The sequence below is a fragment of the Abramis brama genome (genome assembly GCF_963993115.1).
Source record: "Abramis brama genome assembly, chromosome: 6".
In the NCBI taxonomy this organism is placed as follows: Eukaryota; Metazoa; Chordata; class Actinopteri; order Cypriniformes; family Leuciscidae; genus Abramis; species Abramis brama.
This window is the reverse complement of record NC_139968.1, coordinates 35,587,793-35,613,731: the sequence shown is the minus strand read 5'-3', so window position 1 is coordinate 35,613,731 and position 25,939 is coordinate 35,587,793. Positions and strand designations below refer to the sequence as shown.

Here is a 25,939-nt window from a genome sequence, read left to right as displayed (position 1 = left end):
AACATAATTTTTTCAATTTACAGGTTTCAATATTCATATGTTTACATATGACTCAGTAAAGCCCTGACATTCGGTTCTATTTATTTAATGAATCATAATGCGATCGTATTATTAAACGCGCTATTATTATGTTTGAGACATCAACCACTGGTCGATGACCATAATGTTTGTATAAACTGTAGGTAACAACTGGTAAAATGTACATTTAGGTCATAAAAACCGTAATATTTTCTTCTCAGCCATGTCAACAAAAAGTGAAATCTCCTCCCATCTGTTGTCTGATTGGCCTTTCGCAAGGATTCCTGGGTAGTTAAAGTGCGTGGAGCCTGCTTCTATGCGGGCTTCGCGGAAGACCGCTTCAAGGGTACAAAGGGGGCGCTGCTGAGCACACTTCAGAGCGGTAAAATACTGAATGGGACGGCCTACGGACTCGTAGACTCAGCGAGCACGCGCAATTCAAGTCCACGAGACCGAAAGTCCGCATAAAGTGCGCCATTTGGGACAGGGCCTCTGTAGTCTTAACAGAAATCCCCCCCTCTTACACTTCCTCCGACAATGACGCAAAATGACGATTTTTGCGTCATTGTAGGAGGAAGTGTAAGAGGTAAATAACGGATTTCTCCCGTCTCAGGGGAAAATGAGAGAGTGTTGCACGACCATTCAATAGTATGACTGGGTTTCTAACAATGCAAAGCTTAATGGAAATGGGTGAAGTGTCCCTTTAAATATGTATGATATTGATAAATGCATGGATGATCTACTTAACTTTGTCTCTTGCTATCTACTCTTTTTTGGATTCCTCAGTCACCCTCTCAGGTTGAGTTCAGTTGAGAGCTTGGCGAACTCACAATGAAATAACATATTTTGAATCAGCAACAAAATCTAAAATGAACTGTCCCATAAATGTTGTTTCTTCTGCTCAAATAGCTTTAAAAAGAGGCTAGACTATTTCTAGCCTATTTCAGGCTAGACCAGCCAATGCACATTTATTTAAAAATGAATGAATGACGTAAATTCACTAAACTAAGAAATGATTCATAAAACAAATATCATTTGACCCTTATATATGTTTACACTCTTTACTGACACAGACGAAAATGAAAAGACTATCCTATCAGTTAAAGCTCAGCTTTAGGAGGGGAATAGATATAGAGCAATTTAAGGAGTATTTGTTAGAATAATAGTATTAGTAGTCAGTTTATTATGGATTAATCCAAATTCATTAAAAATCCAATTGCTTGGGGGATAAGATCCAAATTTTGGTATCAGAAATCTGCTTGTTGAAAAACTATCTGAACAAATTTATCCAGTTTACCATTTCATAGCTTGTAAGAACAATGTTTTACACCTAGTAAGAAATAAAATTGAGTTTGTTCCAGTTTTTTATTACATTCTGCAAAAAAAAAAAAAAAAAAAAAAAAACACACACACAACCACACACACACACACAAAAAGTTTTTTGTTCTGCCCCCAACTGATATAGGAGATCATAATTATTCCTAAATGTATCAATTTAATAGTAGACATATAATATTACTTTTTAATGTTGGAACATTAAGGAAAAATGCATAATTGAATTTGTGACATGAACAAAAATGATTTATGCTTCTAAAAATAGAATAGCAGTGTTAATAGTCCCTTTCAAAACCTTCCCCTTTTGTTATAAAATCTGAAATTACAGTAGTGATACAAAATGTATTTTCAGGAAAAATTAAATAATATTAAATGCATTAAAGGAACAACTCCGGCCCACCTTGCATCTCAAAGCTTAAACTGGGCCTGATTTGGTTGCTATAGAGGACCTTTGTGTTGATGACAAACAAAAATATTTTCTGTCATTTAAATGCTTATTAAATATCCCACATCCAATTGAATGCGTTACACCCAGTCTTCTGCAGTGAAAGCCTTTGTCCTCTTGTGTATTTCTCTCCTAAGACCGACATGGTGCTGTTGCTTTTAACCTTCACCACAACACCGCTCAGAAATTAAACCACATAATCATAACGACAACTAGTGGGATGCATCACATTTCCACAGACTCAAGCAGACCACAGCATTGCCAAACAAGTTATTGTTCCTACAAAAAAAGCATAACTAATATGGGATCTTCGTCAAAGAGTGTGCTTTTTCTGAATTGCTCTAATTACTGTTTTAATGACAGTCATTTCTAATAGCTCATAAACCTGTAAAACTGTTGCTGCGAGCCATGTACATTTTTATTGGCTAAAGACAGGTGCTGGTATTTAATGACTACATAAAACAGCATGTATACTACTGTACTACTAGAGTACGTGTCATAACCAGGATCTCACATTCTCTTTCAGTCAGTCACTACGAGATACGTCAGTGACTGACGAAATGGGTGTTTCGCTAGAAAGCCCTATTACCTTCGAGTATTAGAAAATAAGTCAATGTTCTGAAAATACCATGGCTCTGCGGAATTTGCATCGCGAACATCGCCCCACCACGTGGGTATAGGAGCCGCGAGTGCAATCTCGCATTATGTTTTTGCTTCTGTGTGTATGTGCTTCTCCTTCGCCTTCTTCAAGCAACAAGCGCTCTTCAGTCGGTGTTGGTGTGACGGCGCATTTTCAGTGGATTCACGATCCTGCTGCTGGTCTGTGTGTACAGTGGCTTGCACGTCGCTCGTGTTTCGCCCGTGTGTTTCTGGTTGTGGGCACATGATCCATCCGCCTGACGGTTATGAATGCTGCGTAGCGTGTTTGGGCATGCACGAGGGCAGGGCTGACCCAGGGCTCCTGCAAGAGCTGTGCATACCTCGCTCTACGGGCGAAGAAGGTCACTGCACGATCCCTGGGCCAGGTGATGTCCACATGTGTGGTCCAGGAACGGCATCTGTGGCTCAACCTGGGTGATATGCAGGAGGCTGACAGAATTCGTTTTCTCAACTCCCCCATATCTCAGGCTGGGCTATTCGGAGGTGCAGTCGAGGACTTTGCCCAACAGTCTCCACCCAGCCGTCAGTGCAGCCCCCTCAGTCTGCTTCCCGCCGAGGTCGCCCCCCTTCCAGCTCCCACCCCTCCTGCTTGGCCCAAGTAGCAGCCTTCACCCAGGCCAAAGCAAGGAGGATGTCGCAGGAAGGTGGCACAACCCGTCTCCACCCCTAAGCCTGCCAAACGCCAGGCTAAGAGGCGCTCCTGAGAGGGGCAGCTCGGAGTTAGGCCTCAATTCTTGTCAGGATATGGTGGCAGGACCACTCCTTCCCCCGGTGGAGGGCCGGGGAGAATCTTGTTCTCCCTTTCCCGACGCTGGTGTTCACAGTGGGCTGCACTCTAAAACTGTTAAAGAAAGAACTGACACCCCTTCCTCCGAGCCCCAAGAGGTCGCAGATGGCAGTGTGCAACGCTATGCCTCTCCACTCTCGTCCCCCCTCTGTCGCCAGACCCGTCAGAGCAGGCTGCCGCGGGACGCTCGTCCTTCTCTGGCCTCCTCAGTCAGGACGCGGAACTTGACCACGCCCCCACACCAGGACGCTACGCCTCCCTCTTAAACAAGCTTTTTCTGTCTTCTGTGCCGCTCTCATTTTTTACTTTCACTTTTGCAGGTGACGTGCTGATTGGTTCGTGTCTGCTGTCAATCATCTGAGAGGAGCAGTTTGAGCGAGTTATCACTATGCTACAAGTGTGTGTGTGTGTGAGAGAGAGAGAGAGAGAGAGAGAGAGAGAGAGAGAGAGAGAGAGAGAGAGAGAGAGAGAGAGAGAGAGAGAGAGAGAGAGAGAGAGAGAGAGAGAGAGAGAGAAGGAGAGAGAGAGAGAAGGAGAGAGAGAAGGAGAGAGAGAGAGAAGGAGAGAGAGAGAGAGAAGGAGAGAGAGAGAGATTGTGCACTTTGTGATATGATTGTTGTGTTTTGTTTTTTGGGGGGTTATCAGTTTTTTAGTGTGTTATGATTATCATCTGAAGAGTAGCTGGGGACTCAACGTGCCTTAAAATTAGTCCATATGAGGTGCGTAGAAAAAAAGACTCCTGTTGGAGAGGCACTTCAAAAGGGTCCGCACACTGAGAAAAGAGGCAAACGTTTCAGTCACATGTGTCCTTTCTCAATGCCAAGCTTACAATTTGATTATCATCTGAAACAGAATGATCTTGCCATCTTATTATTGAGTGTTTGAGGGCGTTAACACTGTGTGTGTTACAACACAGAAGGGGCAGACACACGGATAAGGTAATGAAAGTATTTATTATAATCAACCAGCAGAGAGATCGGCAGTGCAGATGAAGGTGAGTGGATCAGAAATAGTCCCGATGATGTAGACTTTCTTGCAGATGGGGAACGGAAGGAGATTACCAGAACCGGAGAAGACTCAGGAGAACACGACCCACGAGGAAGACTGGGAGGCTGGGAGAGGTATCCACGGAACAGGTAAGCAGTAGAGGAGTCCTGGAGGTAAGCATATCGAAAGCGTCTAGATGCAAACGATACCGGACAATGAGTGAGAGTGAGAGCGGGGTTTAAGTGCTGGAGGTGATTGAAGAATTGATGATATGCAGGTGTGTGTGATCAGTATTCGGGAGAGGAGGTGCGCCGTGATTGAGTGAGGGTGGAGTCTGGCGTGATTGTAACAGTGTGTGGGCTGGATAGGGGAAGGGAACGGGTAAGTTCTGTCACGTGATATCATACACACTGGGTTTTGTTTTATTTGTTTAGACACACTAGGTTAAGGGACTTGTGACGTTCATTGTATTTTTTGTTTTGACAAATAGAGTAGGGAACGTTGAAGAATTTCTTTCTTTTTTTTTCCTTTGTATTGGGTTTAGTTGAAACGGGTTAGAAAGATTCTGTTTGTTTTATTATTTTCTTTGTTTTGCCACTTTGTTTCACAGTTTGTCCCTTTTCCTTCCCAGGTGCTGTATATTATAATTTCTCCAGTATTTTGGTAATAATTTTGGTTCTCTCTCTTATATATAGAAGAATTCTAGAAGGCTTCTTCCTTGTCTCGCCAATAATTAAGGGAGCGAAAGGTAGAATACAAAGGAAATGGCACCCACCTCCCTATAGGTTTCCATTACAGAAAAGGTCTAACAAATTGAACCATCAGCAAATGCTATAACAAAACACATTTTGGTTGGCTGACCATTCCTATACTTTTAGTATAACAAACACTGAAGATCAGCTGATGAACATCACAGGTAAAAAAGCAACAGTCGGCAAACTGTCTGGGACAGGAGAGAATGAGTCCACAAGTCTCTGCTTGCTGTGCTTCTTTGGCTGCTTTTATTGCTGGGTGCAGAAAAGAAAAATGAACAGTAGAGAGGGAGAAAACAGACAGCGAAACAAACACAGCTGTCCATCAATCATGACATTACAGGACGTAACAACAATCATAATTAAGTTGCTAGTGAAAGTAGATTGTAGATGATTCAATATTAGCTTAGATATTTCTGATAACAAAAATATTTTAGAGACACACATATTACATATGTTATGAATATGTTTTTAATAATATTGATCACATAAATATACAAAGAATTTTCATGTACATTTCATTGTTTCAGAAAAGAAAACAGTGTTTTTGTGGCTGATGTAAAGATAAGGAAATATTCTGCCCAGAATGCAAGAAACACCATATTTGTCTCTAAAACAGCTTATTAAAAAAATATATACCTTAGTGTTAGGAAACCTACAACATTCATGTCCAGTTCTTATTGATTTATGATTAGATCTGTGATAAAAGCTTTTGAGAGAAGTTTAGCATATATTAGCTTTGGCACTTAAATGGCTTTTCTTAAAATATTTACCTGACATAAATAAAAATCATGAAACACCTCTATTGATTAATACATTTACAATGAGCACCAGACAAAAAGAAAAATCAAAAACAAAACACACTCGACAATTACACACAACAATCACAGCTCAATAGAACTGAAAAAGACAAAAGATAGAGAAAAAGTTAAATAACACGACAGATCTTCATCTCCTCACATGCCAACAAATAAAATGAAAGAATGAATCAGCACCTCATAAAATGTCACAGATGTTTGTTCACAACTTCAGGTGAACTTCATTTTTGCACATTTGAAAAGTTGAATTGCATTGTTTTACCAAGTATACACACATTTGTGTGTTATTATGGCTGTAACAATCCTCCATTGAGTATTTCTCAGGTTTAACGCCAGAGTAACAACATTTAACACAGCCTGCTGTGTCATATATGCATCCAATTACGGGCAATGAACAAAATAAATACCTGAATGTTTCACCAACTTTAAAATAAATAAATGATATTCCAAGGTTAATAAGGCTGGTTTTGGTTCCAGTGTAGCTGCTGGAAAGTGTTTTCTGATGAAGGGTTAAACCATAAACATTAGCAACATAAGAATACCAGACATTACCAGCAACAGCAACAATACTAGTAAAAAATACCTTCAGTATCAGTAGTCCCGATTGTCCTTGTGTTGAGGAGGAAAATATTGGTCATAATGCCCATCTTGTTGAGGTAATTGTAAAAAACAGTTCTATCAGTAATAAGAGGATGTAAACAGACGGGACAAAATAACTGAGATGTCAAACCAGATCAGCATTATAGTGGAAATGTTAAGAAACAGAGATAATAACTCACTGTTTCTGTATGGATCACTGTAACAGCTTTAATAAAATATACTGCGATACATCAAGCACTCGCTGATCTACTGCTGGAAAACTCTGTTTCTTCTATTATTGCTCATATACTGTAAAAGGCTAAATGGCTATATATATATATATATATATATATAGCAGACTTACCTCTGTTCATTGACACTTTAACAGAATCCCTCCACCACCCCTTCTCCACACTTCTAGTTTACTACCACAGGTGGAGTACTCTGGGTGCGGGCCAAACCCCGAGCTCGGAGCCTCTTCCCCGGACAGCACGCTGAATACTCATAAAGCTTCACTGCATCTAATTATATGTAAGTGTGAACTCGTGAAATTGGTTAAGTTGGTATGTAATAGGTTAAATTTTTACTGGTATTGGTGCAGACTGCTGAAATCTTGAAATCGTGACACAATTACTCTGTGAGCGATGAGAGTTTCAGCTGATCCTCGTCTCTCCATCACTTCCTAATTCTCTTCAGTGTCCATTGTTTTATTGGGAGCCTCGGCCTGAGTCTGATTTAAAGATGTTACATGTCCTCCAAAGAAATGTCATTGGCATCATGTGGTGGGTTATCATCATCCTCCTGAATGACATTGGGATCAGGTGGTGGGTTATTGTCAGCATCATCCTCCTGTAAGAAAACACAGATTCACAGAAGTTACTGTTACGTTCGGTTGAAGCAGAGGAGGAAACAGGATCCAAGTGCAGCAGTCTTCTATTAAATAAACTCAAAACTTCACAAATACAAACTCAGACTCAGGAACAGGAACAAGACTCGGGAACGGAACAACCACCATAGTTCAACGATAAGAACTAACCAAGACACATGGCAGGATCACATGACAAACATGGAATCACATTAACAAGACACAGAAACATGACAATGACAAGAACAAGAACCAAAACCCAAAATGTGACAGTTTCAGTGATGAGAAGGATTGATGTTTTGACTGTTTCACCAGTGAATGTCTGCTTGTGTACAGTTAAAAATAAAAAAATAAAAGTAAAGAGCAAAAAAGATAACATTTCACATTTACATGTATTACATTTAATTTACATTTATGTTAAATCCAGAAAAAAAAAGAACTTTGTTTTTGCACAGTAAATCTCATCTATCTTGATAAATCAGCTGTATGTAATACTTACTCTCTGTGGTACTGCTGCATGGGTCCTGTGGTGGCGATAGTAAATCACAGCAGCAGATACAGCAGCAGCAAACACCAGCAGAACACCAACAACTATTCCTGCTACAGCTCCTGAAGACAGACCTGAACCTGGAATCAGATACAGAGAAACAGACATTATTGTGAATGATAATCCATCCAGTACTTTTTTATTTATTTATTTTTTTTTACTTTAGACCCTTCTATACTTATCATCGGCTGTATCAACAGGAAACAGCAGCGGTCACTGGAAAACTAATATTATGCATTTTTTCAACTTATCAAGTTTATAACATTAGTCAAAATGTTATTGAGCCGAAGTTGAGTTGTTGAGTTGACTCAAAAAAAGTCAACTCAACATTTACTGAGTTGATTTAAAAAAAAAAAAAAAATTATATTCTCACCAATTACAGTAATATTGAATCTCTTCACTCTAGTGATGCTGAATCTGCTGTTGTTGATGTTGATCTGTAGTTTATATTCTCCAGAGTCTGTGTTTCTGGTGTTTGTGATGTTCAGAGATCCAGTCTGATGATCCAGCTTCAGTCTGTCTCTGAATCTCTCTTTACACTGAACATCTGTACAGATCTTACTCTGATCTCCAGTGATTTCAGTGATGACAATGTCATTAAAATACCACGTCATCACATCATTTAGTTTTCTTGCTTCAGCAGAATCAAAAGTAACAGATTCTCCCTCATTCACTGACTTTCTCTTCACTTCATCTCGTTCAGCAGCAGAAACTCCTGAAACACAAACAACAGATGCTGGAGGATCTTTTGCTGAAAACAAATACAAACTACACAACATGAGAGAACTGTGAACATGACTTTGCATAAGCCCTTTCTTGATTATGATCTGAAAAAAAGAACCATTTTGGTTCTATGGAAATGTTCGGAGACATCAGAGCACATGTTGGACATGGAGGCAATTCTACGTCATTTCCAAACATGCTGTACCTTCAAGGGTGTTTTTAAAAAGTTAAAGAAATTAAGTTAACCCTCAGAGAGTCCTCGGTCACTTCTGACCGAAAAATTTTCTGTTTTGAATTTTTAAAAATCACAGCTTCATCGGAAGGTTATGATACTTGGTGACTTTTATGGCATTAGGTATGTGAATACAAAAAAAAATTGAGGTCATGATCCGAGCATGCTAAGTGGTCGTAAAAAAAATAGTCACACTCAGTGTCTTCGGTCAAAAATGACCGACCCATAGGAAATGAATGGGAAATTTACAAAAACACAAAAATTCTCTGAATTTTTGTCTGTACAATCTACAAATCGGCCACGATTCTAAAAAAAAGTACACCGCAGTAAAGGGGTGACACTCTACAACATCAAGAGTGCAAAAAATTCACACCCACCCACACACACACACATACAAACACACTTTTATACACATACACACCAATAAATTCAGATTACAAAAAATCTGTTTTGAATTTTTAAAAATCACAGCTTCATCGGAATGTTACGAAACTTGGTGACTTTTCTGGCATTAGGTATGTGAGCACAAAAAAAAATTTAGTTCATGATCCGAGCATGCTAAGTGGTCATACAAAAAATAGTCACACTCGTGGTCTTTGGTCAAAAATGACCCCCATAGGAAATGAATGGGAAATTGACAAAAACACAAAAATTCTCTACAAATCGGCCACGATGCAGAAAAAAAGTGCTCAGCAATGAAGGGGTGAAACTCTAAAACATCAAGAGTGAAAAACATAACATAATTAATAATTATAATTAATATATATATATATATAATTAATATAATAATTATTAAAATTATTAAAATAATAATTAATAAAATGTTATAAACCTTGGCAAAAAGTATTATTTGAGAATTTCTAAAAAAATACATTCAATCCACATCTTAAAAGTAAGTAATTTGGTCCAAAAACAACTAGAATTCACAAGCATCTCCATTTAGAGCTATACAGGCATCTAGTGGTAAACCCATGCAATAACATGATTTATTTAATTTTATGTTTAATAAATTTATTTATTTATTTTAATTTTATTTTTTTTCTGAAAGCCTAGTCTCTATTTTAACCGAAAATACTGTATAATTTTTTTTTTTTTTTTTTAAATTGAAAAAAAAAAATTAATCATTATTTTCAATGGCAAAAAATGGACTATAAATAATGCATAAATATTAATAAGTTCAATCAAATTGTCTCAAAATACTAAATTAAAAAGAATAAATATTATAGAACAAAATTAAATTGCATTGGTTTTTACTGGGATGGAGGAAGTTTCATTTTTAGGTGTCCGGTCACTTCTGACCGGGAAGGCACTGAGTGTGACTGCTAAACGAAGACTCTCTGAGGGTTAAATAAGAGTATTTTGCATACATGAAATGCTGAGTATTAATTCAAAGCTGATCAGTGCAGCTATCTTCCATTTTTTCACAAAAAACTACAGAAATGTCATTTCCACCACACTGCCCTCTGTGGTGGAAATGACAGCATATGGTGGAAATGACATTTATGATTACAAAGTACAATTGATATGGATTGCAAGAGTAGATTAGTGTAATACTTTTTATATTATATTATAATAAATTACAATACTTTTTATATTTATATTCTGATATTATTTTTATTTCTAAATTATACTTTTATATTAATTGATTTCATTAAGATGAATGAAAATTCAATTTTGTTGCATCATTTATTGCTTATATTTTTGCCTTGACATCAGTTGTGTCAGTTATTTACAGTATGCACTGTAACCGTTCAAGACAAATCAGTTGTATAAATCAACAGTTGTGGTTATGTTTAATGACTTTGTGAATTGAGTTTACTGAGTGTGATGAGTTTAAGAGTTTTTCTAATTAATATTCACGTTAATTCATTGTCATTTCCACCACCACCCTGTCATTTCCATCACCACACACATTTTTTAAAAATATTTAAAAGTTGTCATCACACATTAAAAATGTATCCACAATTTACAAGATCATGCTCTACTTAATATAAAAATGCAAGTTATTTATTTTCTAATAAGCTCTTGCCCTAACCAATATTACATTTCAGAGTGTGACAGGTGTACAGTTCACCATTTGGTCCTTAGGGCAGATAATTTATCTAATTGACAAATGTATAATTATTGTACATTGTGGAAAAACTGATAAAACTAGTTAAAAAAATTATCTTGAACAATTCTTGAGTGGCATAAGTTATTCTGTTTTTAAATAACAGCTGTATATTGAGATGTGGTGGAAATGACATTTGTTCATTGCAGGTAAAATTTTTTTTTATTCAACTTCACAAGCCTAAATGTGCCCCTATTGAAGAAACGCCCTTAAACGTTATTAAATGACTCACCTTCAACAGTAATATTGAAGATCTTTACACTGTCACTGTTGTTGATGAAGATCTTCAGATGATAAACTCCAGAGTGTGTTGTGTTGATATTTCTGATGGTCAGAGATCCAGACTGATGATCCAGCTTCAGTCTATCTCTGAATCTCTCAGGACACTGAACATCTGTACAGACCTCACTGAGATCTCCACTGATTTGAGCGATACGAGTGTCATTATAATACCATCTAATTCTGTCTTGTTGGTTTGTTTTAACACCAGAGTTTAGAGTGACTGAATCTCCCTCTATCGCTAACACTGACTCTTCATCTGTATTAACACCAGAGGCACCTGGAGAAAAAACATAAGCCAAATAAAAATATACAATAGTGCTGTGAAAATGTTTTTCTACAGATCATAAAGATTTTAAGTAGAAAAATATGTCTGGATTCTCACATATTTGACCACAACTATTACAAAAGCTGCAAACATTCACTGATACTCGAAGTAAACATGATGCATTAAGAGCCGTGTAAATCGTGTAAACGATTTGATGTGAAGATAAAGGTATTTTGTACTTAATTTGTCTTCTGGGAGACATTCTGATGCTGTGAATGCAGCAAGTTGACTCACTACCTTAGGACTTTAAAGTTATACTCAACACAAAACATTAGTAAATAAAAGTCTTGAATCTAATGTTCTTCATTTGACTGTTTAATTATGAATTTCAAAATATAAAAAATAAAAATTTACGATGTTTAATTTTTTTTACAAATTAACTGTGCAGTTCTGTGTAGGTCAAAAGACTGTTGCTCCAAAGTCCAGTGGCTTCTGGCTGTTTCGCAGGGTTCTATTTATTTCATACTAAATCTAACAGCCAATCAAATTACATTATACTTGATCACTTGTCAACTGTTTACATTCCAATTTCTATGTTCGATTTGCAACACAGGTTTTCTCAGGTCTTACAAAATAAACTCAAAATATTATTATTTCCACAATTGGGTCTATCTTCATCCTGTTCAAAGGTTTACACCCCCTGGTTCTTAATGCATCATGTTTACTTCTGGAGTATCAGTGAATGTTTGAAGCTTTTAATAGTTGTGTTTGAGTCCCTCAGTGTGAAAAGATGGATCTCATAATCATACAGTCACTGCTAGAAAGGGTTAAAATAAGCAAAAAATGCTTGAAAAACAAAAGAATTTGTGGGACCTGGAGGATTTTTTGGGCAACAGTGGGCAGTTTAACTGTTTAGGACAAACAAGGGACTCAAGAAGAACCATCACAAAACGTGAAAACTGTCGTGGATCATCCAGGTCGACACAAACAATATATATATATATATATATATTTTTTTTGTGGGGTATTGTGGACTAGGCCTATGTATACATAATTTATGTAAAATATCTTATTCAGGACAGTACTAAATAAAACATAACATACACTTTGTATGATCCCTCTTATTTTGTTAAAATAATTAACATTTAGCAGATTCTACAAGAGGTATGTAAACTTTTGATCACAACTGTAAACATGATCTTGCACAACATAATTTACATCCAAGTAAATCCATACCTCCCTATATGCGCGTGAATCAAACTTTTTAATAAATATTAGATTAATATTTCCCATAAAAATACGTCAAGACACGGATATTACAGACTGCCGTGATGATCCTAATAAATATTGTTTTCTTACCGTTTGAATCTCCCACGTAAATAACGTGTTGAGGCTACATTAGATTTGAATAATTCGGCAGAAACTTTTGTCCAAAGCGATTTACATCACATTCAAGCTACATAATAAAATAATAGCCTACCAACATTTAGGCTACTGACGGTTTGATGCCATGTTAAGTTTTTATATCAAGTCATTTACCCCATTTTCACGCCACTAAAACTGATGACTGATGTAAAAAGGTTGATTTCTTTGTGAATTCTGTGACAGTGTTAGGCTGTTGTCACCATGGCATAATCTCAACCCTATAATAATCCTGCCATCACTACAGCGCCTAATATAGGTATGCGGTCACAGAAATCAAAGCAACACCAGAAAATAGATTATAACAAATCTTAATCTTACCGTGGAAGAGTAAAATCGAGATCACCAAGAGCAAATTAAATAGAAGTGACATTTTCCCCATAGAAACTGAATGGCTATTCTGATCCACAAAAGTGTGCTGCTTTAAGGGCGTACTTGTTAAACTAGTAGGCCTACTTGTGAGTGAAACTAAACTGACAGGCTGAATGGAATGATGGAATGTCGCGATGACGCATTGAACGTTCTAATTTGCATATGCAAAACGGCTTTTCGCAGTCAACCGTTTGTAAAATATCGTATAGCCTAAATGTACTTTTATGGCATTAGTTTAGCCAATTACTTGTTATTATTTAAAAAGAATTTAAAGATCATGTTAAGTTTAATTGATAGTTAATTATTTTAGTTATTTGAAAAAAAAAAAAAAAAAGAAAAAAAAAAGAAAAAAAAAAAGTAATGTAGACCTGCATAATATGACTGTCAGACAAGAACGGTTTGACCTAAAAATATCAAAATTGAAACTACTGCGGAAAAAAAGACACCTACATCTTGGATGCCCTTGAGGTAAGCTAAAACATACCAAAATTTAATTTCAAAGTGAACTATCCCTTTAATGTCATGGCTATAGAAATATCAATGGAAGCTTGTTTCGCCAAGAAAAAAGTAAAAAGAAAATTTTCACAATTTAATTTTTTTTTCTCGCAATTGCAAGCTTAAACATATCAGTTGGAGTTATAAAGAATTGCGTGAAATAAACTTGAAATGCAAGAAAATATCAGACTTGTAAAGTGACTTACCTTTATTATTATTTTTATTTCATGATGGAAACAAGATTACATAAATATCACTCCGAGTTCACACACTAACTAAATACAATTATAAATACATAAAAATGTAAATTAAAAAGAGGTTGTTGATGGTCAGATGGTCATGTTACCCAAAGATAAAAGCATGTATCCCATGATAGTGCTCCAATGAGAAGCATTACAACTACAACTTGTTTCTATCTTCACTTGGAGAGGAATTGAGATGACTGAGTACTGAGTGCCTTTACAAAACCACCTGACTCAGGGAATATAACAAACAGGGAGGCCACATGCAAATTAAATTAACCAAAAAGTAGATTTTATTAAGGTAATGCATAAATTAATCAAGCAAACATCAAAACAGAAAAAAAGACTAAATAACAAATTAATACTCAAAAACTCCTGGTGTTGGATAGGCCACAATAGACAACCACTTTGGGGGAGAAGGAACTTTTTATCAGTTATTCCAAGCGTGCCGCACAAGCCCTGAAAAGTGAAGCCAAAACGTCTCGATCGCCCCCCGGTGACTGGTCCTAGTATAGGTCATAAGCCCCGCCTCCCCGTGTTATTCAACGGGACGTGAGGCCAACTAAACAATTAAATTACACCTCAAATATCTTTTTTCCAAAGGTGGTTTCTTTCATTTGCTGTCGTTTTTATCACGCTGATGTAAGTTCAAGTGTCTGTTTCAAAAATAAGTTGGTTTTTAGTTAGTTACGTGATGCAGTGGTGTAACGTCATGATTGACAGCTGTGATTGACAGGTTCTCCGAGCGAAGTAGTCACTGAAGCACCAACGGACATTTTTTTCGGGATCTTCGGAGGACTGAGGAGATTGTATTTACTTTATTTTAACAAGCCTCTTGTCGTACTGCAATCAATTTTTTAAAAAGTGTGCAGAATCCACTCTCCCTGAGTGCATCTGCGAGAGTGAGGGCGGAGCGTTTATTTCGCGGCTTTACTTCCTGCTCACGACTGCGCAGGTCTGGTCCCGAGATCGCTACTGCGCAGACTCAAGTTCCAATATGTCAGCGCCATATCGGGACTCTGGCGGCTTCAGTTCTCATCAATGGAAGAGAGCGAAGGGGCGTGGTCCATCTTTTTTTACAGTCTATGGTCTATTCACATCAACCGCAGCTTGACTCTACCCTGCAAACACACAAAGAGAGAACACACAAAAACAAGACAAATGCTGCTAGGCAACAGGAAAACACAAATGAGTAAACAGAAGCTAGTCAGGACTGTAACAATACATGCTGGTTGTCATTGACCACTTTACCAGGTGTGCTCAAGCATATGCACCCAAGAACACATCTGGAAAATGGCAGCAGAAACAATATTCAATGATCTTATTCCACACTTTGGATATTTTTGCACTGAACTCAGAAGAAACAGACGAGTATCTGATAAGAAATGCTGATAAATGTGCTGCAAGAATGAAAGAAGCATAAAGAATTACAAGTGAAGAAAAAATATTATGATCATCAGTCAATAGGAATCATTTTTAAGGTTTTATTTTATATATACATACATACATACATACATACAAGGTGAAACTCGAAAAATTAGAATATCGTGCATAAGTTAATTTATTTCAGTAATTCAACTTAAAATGTGAAACTAATATATTATATAGACTCATTACATGCAAAGTGAGATATTTCAAGCCTTTATTTGTTTTAATTTTGATTATTATGGCTTACAACTTATGAAAACCCCAAATTCAAAATCTCAGAAAATTAGAATATTACACGAAATCAATAAAAAAAAGGATTTAAAATACAGAAATGTCAGCCCTCTGAAAAGTATAATCATGCATATGTACTCAGTACTTGGTTGGGGCCCTTTTGCATGGATTGCTGCCTCAATGCGGAGTGGCATGGATGCTATCAGCCTATGGCACTACTGAGGTGTTATTGAAGACCAGAATGCTTCAATAGCAGCCTTCAGCTCTTCTGCATTCTTCGGTCTCATGTCTCTCATCTTTCTCTTGGCAATGCCCCATAGATTCTCTATGGGGTTCAGATCAGGCGAGTTTGCTGGCCAATCAAGCACAGTAATCCCATGGTCATAGACCCAGTTTTTGATTTTTTTGGCATTGTGAGCAGGTCCCAAGTCCTGCTGGAAAATGAAGTCAGCATCTCCATAAAGCTTGTCACCTGAAGGAAGCATGAAGTGCTTTAAAATGTCCTTGTAGACAGCTATGTTGACTCTGGACTTAATAAAGCACAGCAGTCAGCTGATTTATATATCTGTTTCGTGCATGGCTTTGAAGATGCTCTGAAGGAAGTGTGGTATCGTATGCTTTCAAAGCTAGCTTGCTATAGCTAGCCTCTCTGAAAAATGCCTACCCTACCTTTAAGTTGATAAACTATATACAAGTATATACAATTATATGTACACTATATATATTACCTGCTCTGATCACATGCTCTGGTAATAGCTTTGTATGACTATACTTTATTTTTAAAATAGTCAAAAAATAAATCTGAGTATGTTGCATAGAACTGAATGAAGAATAATCTATTGATGTTTAATATTTAAATATTGGGCTATTTTCTGTCCAATCTCTCCAATTTTTTTTTTTATCGATTCCCAGCCCTAATATATATTTATATATATGGCGAACATAACCCAAATCAGAATGCAAGTTGTAGTCAATCAGGTGTTAGTCAAATAAACATGTATTAGATGAGAATCACAGTCACACTCACAATCTCAGACAAAATCTCTCTTGTATGACACTCAAGACCTGTACCTGTATACACACCTGTTTGGACCATCCCTGGAAGTGTGTGCTCTCCACGTTCACCATCCACGAATCCACAATCTCCAACGTCACCTGCAACACAGTACAACTCTGGTTAATGTTCTGCATCCAAGAAAAATCATTTAATTACCTCCTTAACCATTACCTGCACTTCTAATAAATAAACCTGTGTTGTTATTTCTCATCATCGCTGTCCAAGCCTGTTTTTTCCTAACACACTTTTCGGTCATATTACAGTGTCCTTCAGAACGCGATAATCATATTCACCCTCACAGTCACGCAGAGCCCAAGCACAACCAAAACAATGTTCTTCAGCAAAATTCATGGAGTTTTTTTTTTTCAAATTCAAAGAATTTTTTTTTATTGCCCACTGAAGCTAAACAGGGTTGAGCCTGGTCAGGAAAACCAAGTTGCTGCTAGAAGAGATGTTAGAGAGGCTCACCCTGTGGTCTGTGTGGGTCCAAAAAAAAAACAAATATAGTGATGGGGACACTATACCGTAACAAGAACTGAGGTCCTGACTCTCTGTGGTAATTAAAAATCCCAGGATGTCCTTAGAAAAAAAAAAAGTAGGGGTGTAACCCTGGGATCCTGGCCAATAACAGGCCCCCAATTTTGGCCTGTTATTCAGTCAATAAATTGTTGTTTGAGCCTGCAAATGAATCCCATCTTGACTCCTGATAAGAGTCTGCTACTCAACTAGAGGTTTACTTTATATTAGATACATCTGTACCACAAGATGTTTGAAAAAGTGGTGGGGACATGTCCCAACCATCCCGCCTGCAATTTACGCCTATTGATTAGCTGTCAATCTGTGTATGTTATGTTTTTTATGGATTCAGGGTTTTTTTTTTTTACTTTAAAGCTGTTTTGTGAGGGAATCAACTGTTAAGTTCATTAAAAGCAGGACAGGAAAAAACAGGCCCCCTCTGACCTAAAAGATGATTTCTGTAGAAAACCGACCACAGCAGGTTTCATTTTGACTAAGATGAGCAGCTAGTACCACAACAAGAGTTGGCAGATGGTATTAATTGTTAAATCCATACACATTAATTGATAATTGATTTAATTTTAATTTATGAATTTGAAGTGAATTAAAAACCATTTAAATCTCCAATCAAAAAGCTCTAACTCAGCATGACATTTAGGAAGATGTACAAAAAATTATTCTAATTGACCTAATGAATGCCCACCAACAAGCAGACCAAACCACATCTCTGCAGGTTTCAGTTTGACTAAGATGAGCTGCTGGTGTCACAATGTGAAAATGTTTGACATGCTTGCTTTGTTCTGTTTGTGCTGGTGCTGTCTGACTGGTAAGTTATAAATTGGGTTTTTAATTATGTTAATATCCAGAAAAACAAAACTTTCCATGTTGTAATTACGTTCACATATTTCACCTTTCTTTAGTAAGTTATTTACAAACTACAGCTAACTTTAGGCTTTGTAAACCATAAAGAGACTTAATCTGTGTAAAATGTTTTTGTTCTCCAGGTGTGTTTGGTGATTCAGTGTCAGTGATGGAGGGAGAATCTGTCACTCTAAACTCTGATACTCAAATACGTGAAGACGACTACATAATGTGGAAATTTGGAGCTGAAAAGGCTCTCATAGCTATAAAGAAGGAAAAAAAGCAAATCTTCTCTACAAATGATGACGCTCTTGATGGGAGATTCAGAGACAGACTGAAGCCGGACGATCAAACTGGATCTCTGACCATCACAAACACCAGAACTGAACATACTGGAGTTTATAAACTAGAGATAAGTGGAGCGAAAATGAAATCAACAACATTCAGTGTTTCTGTCTATGGTGAGTATCCTTTGTCCTGACCTTCAAATATTCTTGTTTTATGAAATGAATATTCTATACAAATGATATTCAAATCAACAGCATTTGTGGTAATGTTGATTACCAAAAATATTTAAATATAACACTTTTCCTTCTTTTTTTTTTAATTAAGCCAAACTCAAGGTTAAGGTGAAGCGCTTGTGTCAATGCAATTTTTGGAGGGATTAATTTAACTGTTTAAATCATTTTATAGTAATTTTAAAGGTTTAAGGAGTTACAGTGTCATGGAAAGAAAGTTATACAATAAGATAAAACGATTTAGTGATTTTTTACTCTAAATTCATGTTAACTTAACACTCATATTGCTTATGTATTTTGTCTTTACTATTGTAGCAGTTTTTGAAGATTAGAGATGAGGCTCATTGACTTTTCATTGTAAGCATATGTCAATAGTAATATCTTAAAAACAATCCTAAAATGAATTGGTAACCAATGTAGTGAAGCTTAAACTGGACTTGAAACTAGACTTTAACCGGATATGAATAAAATAACTAGTTTGTGTCAGTAATCTGGCAGCGGCATTTTGTATTAATGGAAGTTGTGATAAAGTGTGTTGATTTAAAGTAGAAAACAGGGCGTTGCAATAATCCAGACGAGATTAAATAAAAGCATGAATAAACTTCTCTATATCTTTAAAACTGGTTCACCTAGGAAATGTTTCTAAACTGATACAAACTCAGACTCAACCAAATTCTTAATGTGATATTCAAAATTCAAATTGGTGTCAAAATAAACACCAACATTTCTGATGAATATTGGAAAATACCTTATTAAGAGCCGTCTCAATCTGACTTTTATTAAAGCCCTGAATGATTATCATGACTTCAGTTTTCTCAATATTTAAGCATGCTAAGCATGCTTGGAGTACATCTAAGCTTGTCGATAATTGGAGCGCAGTGATAAATATAACTGTAAATCATACAGAATTTATTTGATTTTCCAGATTACAGATCCAAGAGGTAACATCTAAATTGAAAACAAAATTGGTCCCAGCAGGGAGCCCTGTGGAACACCACGGTTGATTGTAGAAGGGGAGGATAAATCATCTCCAACTGACACTACAAATGTAGTCTATTTAACAATAAAATAACAAAACCAGTCTAATGCACTCTCCAGCATACCCTGCCATCAGTAAATAATTTGTCACTCTTAAAAGGGCTGTTTAAGTGCCATGGTTTTCTCTGAAGCCAGACTGAAATTTCTCAAAATATTGTTTTCATTCATAATCTCCAACAGTTGCATACCAACTGCTTTTTCTATATTTGTTTTAATAAAATGTCAGGATCTAATGATGGCTTCTTCAGAAGTGGTTGAACTGTCGCAATCTTGAGCTGAAAAATGAGAAAACATCCACACTCAAGACAGCTATTCACTATAGTACAGAATCGGACCTAAAATATTAAAGAAATAGTTCACATAAAAATTAAAATTCTGTCACCATTTACTCACCCTTAAAGGGCACCTATTATGCAAAATTCCCTTTTACATAGTATTTTAATTTAAATCTCTGTTGGCAGTGTTAACACAACCACCCTATAATGATAAAAATCCACCCAGGTTTTTTTATTTTCTCATAAATCATAAGCACTGTCTCAGAACAACCCATTCTCAGATTCGGGGCAATGTGACATACTTTTGCACAAGCCCTGCACACAACTGTTGCTTGACACTGCAGTTTTACCCTAGACCTGCCCTGAGTGAGCTAAACACAGTCGGTCATTGTTTCCACACCGGAGCAACTGTAGACAAGAATGTCTCCTAAGCAACTGAGGTGTTTTGTTATAAGATGTAAGAATGAACATAGCAGTCTTCATTTACTCTCGTTGTTACTCGAGGATGGATCTGTACCAACTGTTCGTGATCCAGCTTACAGTCTCCGGATCGATACATTGAAAAAAATGATTTGTTGAATTTACTAAATTTTTTTATGGTTCCACACAATTGATTTTAGCTACATTTAAACAAATGCTACAAGTTCTGCTTATATCTCAAAATTACTCAAAACCGTCATTAGCCACTTTTCCTCTGTCGGACAAGTGCGAGCCAGGGCTAACAACATGCCGTGCGGGGCCAATAGCCCAACAAGTAGTGTTTCCACGGTTAATGCCAATAGCTCAGCACGGCATGTTGTAAAAATCGCCCTTAACACGCCTCCATAGAAAGACGTCACACAACCTCACCCTTTCAGTGTCACCAGCTGACTGAGAACTAGCTAGATCACAAAATGAGCATGACAGAATAGAACGTTTGGTCTTTACTTAAAGGGATGGTTCAGAGTAAAATCAACTTAGGGTCCTTTGCACCATGACCTCGAGCCAAGAAACCAAATAAATACACGATTATAATAATATATGATTTGTCTACGTTCTTCAAGCAGTCTCTGGTATTTGCCATACATATATTTCTGTCAAGACCACTATCTTCAAATAAGATTGACAATTAGCATACAGATTGGCGGTAAGGTTCTGTTCAGGGCAACAATAACCCCCCTTGGGGTAAACAGAACAGAACCAACATGAAAGTTTGCAAATATATTTAATTCAAGATTTTAAAGTACAACATAATTAGAGAATTTATTCTCATTCAAGGGGAATCAGAATGCCAAATCCTGACTGGACAAGAGGAGGAGCTGGGGATGGAGGAGGGTAATTAGCTCCTGAGAAACGCGATAGCTGCTGATAATACTGAAGGAGATTATATATGTATACAGTGATAGTCGTCACATTCCTATAGGTAGATGTGGATCAGCTGAGGGTCAACTGATGTGAGCTTGACTAACGTGAACTGCCAGAACTAACGCTATGCTTGATGTGTATTTATTATCGTAATGGTTAGCATAAGTAGCCTTTATCATCGCATATAAATATAAATATATTTCTGTCACATACGGTGATCAGATCCCCAAGCCTTTGCTTATGAACTAAAAGTTCTTTCAACTGCTCAAAATGAACATGAAGTTCTGTTGATTTCCATGCATTTAACTTCCTGCACTCTCTCTTTAAATTACAAAAATCCTCATTCATCCAAGGTACTTGATGAATAGGGGCAAATGTAAATTATTTTTGTGGTAATCAACATTATTTCACAAATGCTGTCAATTGAGTTTAACTGGAACTGAAACCAGAATATTACTAAACTATTTACATATTGAAATGTTGAATCATTTTGTAGTTTGAGATGATAGAAACACCGTCATCACACTAAACACTCAATCAACACATTGAGACGAAAATATGATTTTGTTGACAAGTTCTACACAGATTTCTGTTTATTCACTCATGTTTTCTCAGCTCGTCTGCCTGTTCCTGTCATCAGCAGAAACTGTTCTTCATCATCTTCATCATCAAATTGTTCACTGGTGTGTTCATCAGTGTTGAATGTGTGTGATGCGACTCTCTCCTGGTACGCAGGAATCAGTGTATTGTCCAGCATCAGTGTGTGTGATCTCAGCATCAGTCTCTCTCTACCTCTGGAGGTGGAATATCAGGATAAAAACACCTACAGCTGTGTGCTGAACAATCCCATCAGCAACCAGACCACACATCTGGACATCAACACACTCTGTCACACATGTGCAGGTACCACAGCACTGATGATATATGTGTGTATTTACTGACCTGATCTCTGTCTTCTGTTGGAGATCAGACACATTCACTCACACTAATGACTGTCTCTCTTTTTCTCTCCTTCAGTTCCTCCAGTCTCAGTGTCTCTGATAGTGTTGATCTCTGCTGGATCTCTGTTGATAGTTGTTGCAGTCGTTGTGATCTTCTGCATCTGCAGGAAATGCAGAAAAACAGGTCAGGAGAGCAAGCAATTAATCTACAAGTCGAAATATCTATCTTTTTTTTCAAAGTACAAATTTCAATATTAAAAAAAAAACATTGTTGTTTTAACATACTGTTTCTGTTATTATTAATGCAGTTCAGACCCGGGAGGAGGACGGAAATAATTCAGCATCCTGTCAACAAAAAACACGAAAAATGGTAAGATAAGTTATGACTGTACTGCAAGAAGTTATTGCAGTCAGTCTGATTCAAGCTTTTGTGAGTAAAATGCCTTAAACAGGACACACACAAAAAATGCTTTTATACTATTATACTAAGTATATGCCTATTGTTTGTACCTCAGTGTAAAAATTAACATACAGTTACATTTTGCAGTCCTAGAAATTAATTAGCACAAATCAAAATGCATAAGCATGCAGAAAAGTATGGTATTTTTCCTCAATAACAATAAAAGGTCATTGATAAATTATGTTCAGTGATTCATCCAAACATAAAAATTATCGTATTATTTACCGTACTGTTACAAACCCGCATGTCACTGTCAGTCAACTTTCTGATTAAGTTATGTTGTCTCTCCTTGTTCCCCGGAAGAAAGTAACTTTTTTAGTGTATCTTCTCCATCGTGAGTTATAACGGCACTTCCGTGTTTAGGGAGAAAGTGATGCCTGAAGACGCTCGTCCTTCTTTATTCGTGTTCTTTTATTTACCACTAAGAGCAAGTTTCTAAGCTTGGACATATTTAGAAAGTGCGCAAGAATAACAGGGTGAGTTAACCGGTGTTAGGTTTCACGAATATAGGTTTAACAGCTCTGGGTTTAACTGGTGTCTGCCTGTTAAGTTGTGACTCCAGAAGTGAAAGGTCGGCCGCAGATTCGTCAGTTATAAAAAATAAAAACTTTTTTAGCGCAATATCTTCTTTCTTACAACATATGTTGGTATTATTGTGATTTCATTACCTGAAATGGCAGAGCACGCTGATTGTCATCGAATCGATCAAATCTGATATCTACCAGACAGTAACCATTAGCAATACAATACGAGATCAACTTAATACAGTAGAAAGTCACGGAGAAGCAGCAGGTAAAGTCGCGCATGCGCAATAGAACGCCGTTCGGTCTATGGCCAGAGGCTGTGGCTTGAACATTTATCATGGATTCGTGGAAGAAACACTAGAAAATATAGACTATCCTCCAGATAAAAATATAGATTATACAATACAATAAATGACAATTTTCAAATCTTAAAACTATGGCCGGTCAAATAAGTTATTTTACAGAAACAGTTCATATTCAGGTATTTAAACTTAAACCCAAATTTTGTTACTTTTGTTTGTTTGAGTTTTTTTATTATTATTATTTTTAAATATGACTACATTTTTCCTTGCAGAAATCAAAGAAGGAGGCTGTGTATGCAAATCTCCCCAAAAAACGATGATCAATAACCGTATCTACTGGAATAAATGTTAGAGCTCATAGCCTTGACTCACATCTCTTAGTTCACATTATTCTTTAGTTTCATGCTTTTTACACTCTCATGTGTTGTTATATTGTCTGAGATTGTGTTTTGTGTTAGTTTAATTTAGTGGTTCACGCATCCAGAAACTCAACTAAACGGTCTATTTATAACTTAATGCACATTGAAATCCACTTTTGACCCAAAACAGTATTTTTGGATACATTCTTTTTTGTCAATAATATTATTTATTTATTTACATTCTTTATTCTTGTGTTACATTCTGTAGCCTATTTTGTACCGTACCCGTATCGTATATATTGTCTATTCATTTTGTTAATTTATGTTGGCCTAACCATAAATTGTACTGCCTGGAGTGTACCCAACTATGGAATGACAAAGCTGACATAATAATAAATAAATAAATAAATATACGAAGAAATAAAAACAAATACATAAATAAATAAATACACAAACAAATATATAAAAAAAGAGTATTTTTTCCACATTTATTTATTTTCTTTTTTTTTCATTTGCTTATGCATGCATTTATTTAGTTCTACTTTTATTTATTTTCACATTTATATATGTATGTCTACATTTTGTATTCATTTTGATGTTTTTGAGGTGGTGAAAGAAAGTAGGCCATCTAACCCAACTGTCTAGCTGTGTCTTGTCTGTACACTGCCCTTATCCACATTTACTGACGTCGTCCATATAGTATGTCGTCGGCCATTTTAGATTGGCACTCTTCTGTCATCTCGCAATCATCAAAATTAATAATAAAAAAAGGTCCCATTTAAAAATGGTGTAAAAAAATCCCATGTATGTGATCATTTTATTATATAACATAATATGATATAATAGATATCACACGAGAAGAGTGTTTATCCGATTTTTTTCTTTCTTTAAATAAAAATTTATAAATAAATCCATATAAAAAAATAAAAAAATAAATACAAACTCCACAGAACCGCTCTGCCTCTAAGCAACATGTGATGTTTTCTTACTGAATGAATCAATATTTGAACAAATCGGCTGAATTAAATCACTGTTGCCATCTACATATCATAATAAGAGTAAGACCTGGTCACCAATTAAATTAATAAAAATATAATAAACTATAAGATCTCCCTAAATAAAGATATAAATAAATCAGCTTCACTGAAGTGACATTTACAAGCTGGGCATGCTATAATTATTTTTTTTAAAAGGATAAAAAGCTAAATAAAATGTAATGACCAAGTATCATATTGTTTCATAAGTATATAAAAGATCTTGACCAAAAATGTATGCACCTCTTGATGGAAATAAATGACGTTATTTCAATAAAGAGGTGCATCAAAGATCTTGTAGTGACAATGCAAGAGTCAAGCACACTGTAAAGTCTCCTCTAGCTCATCCCAAAGACTTTAAATGATTTTGTATCTTTTACAGTCTATAGTCTGGACTGACAATTCATGTGTGAAATCCAGGCATAGACTCTTGGGTATTTGCCTATTTAAATCCAAACAGCGACTTTTTTCTTTCTTACCTGGGCAGTGTATACATATATACACAGTTGAGGATAAACAAACCCTTACACTATTATAATAAAACCTATTAATAAACGTCTGTAGTGTCACTAAATTACCCTCTCTGTCACACACAAACAACATGAATGCTATCATTATGAATGAAACTATAACATCAGAAATTAAACATTATATGAGGGATTGAGTAACAACAGCGGTAAAGTCACACCTTAATAAAAATGTGTTTTTCACCACTCCCAAAGTGTATGATTGGAGCAAAATACATTTTTTTATTGAACAGTAATCGAGTAACAGATTTTGTGTGAAAATAAAGTATAGAAGAGTTTTATTTTAATTAAAAATCTTATAAATGAATGAGGTGGCAAAGGAGCCTGTTACCACACAGCCACAAATGGGTCAAAAGGCACAAAGTATGGATACAAATGACTTTAGCTAAAATAATATAAAATATATAAAAAATAATGTTTTGAATAATGTTCAAGTTAATACTTGTTCAAAACACTAACTTTAGCAAAGTTTGAAGTATTTTCTGTTTATTCTGATTCTGGTGCTCTTTGCTATTTTTCTCTCTCCCGTGCTGTTCTCTGCCACTCTCCGTATTACTTTCACTTTTGCAGGTGACGTTCTGATTGGTT

At 36.2% G+C, this 25,939-nt stretch overlaps 1 protein-coding gene across 1 annotated transcript; it reads right to left on the bottom strand.

The window, feature by feature from the left end:
* Nucleotides 1-7,952: 7,952 nt before the first annotated feature.
* LOC311085822 (uncharacterized protein) lies at nt 7,953-13,324 on the bottom strand. The gene is made up of 3 exons (XM_084118446.1): nt 13,149-13,324; nt 11,091-11,417; nt 7,953-8,508 (listed from the first exon to the last, which is right to left on the bottom strand). Exons 1-3 carry the CDS (start codon nt 13,207-13,209, stop codon nt 8,117-8,119), a joined length of 780 nt encoding a protein of 259 aa, XP_083974572.1. The 5' UTR covers nt 13,210-13,324; the 3' UTR covers nt 7,953-8,116.
* Between the last annotated feature and the right edge of the window lie 12,615 nt (nt 13,325-25,939).

Coding starts and splice junctions, on each gene's coding strand:
- LOC311085822 (XM_084118446.1), bottom strand. CDS start 13,209: ATGGGGAAAATGTCACTTCTATTTAATTTGCTCTTGGTGATCTCGATT. Junction 11,418..13,148: donor CTCGATTTTACTCTTCCACG/GTAAGATTAAGA, acceptor TTTTTTCTCCAG/GTGCCTCTGGTGTTAATACA. Junction 8,509..11,090: donor CTTCAATATTACTGTTGAAG/GTGAGTCATTTA, acceptor TTTGTGTTTCAG/GAGTTTCTGCTGCTGAACGA.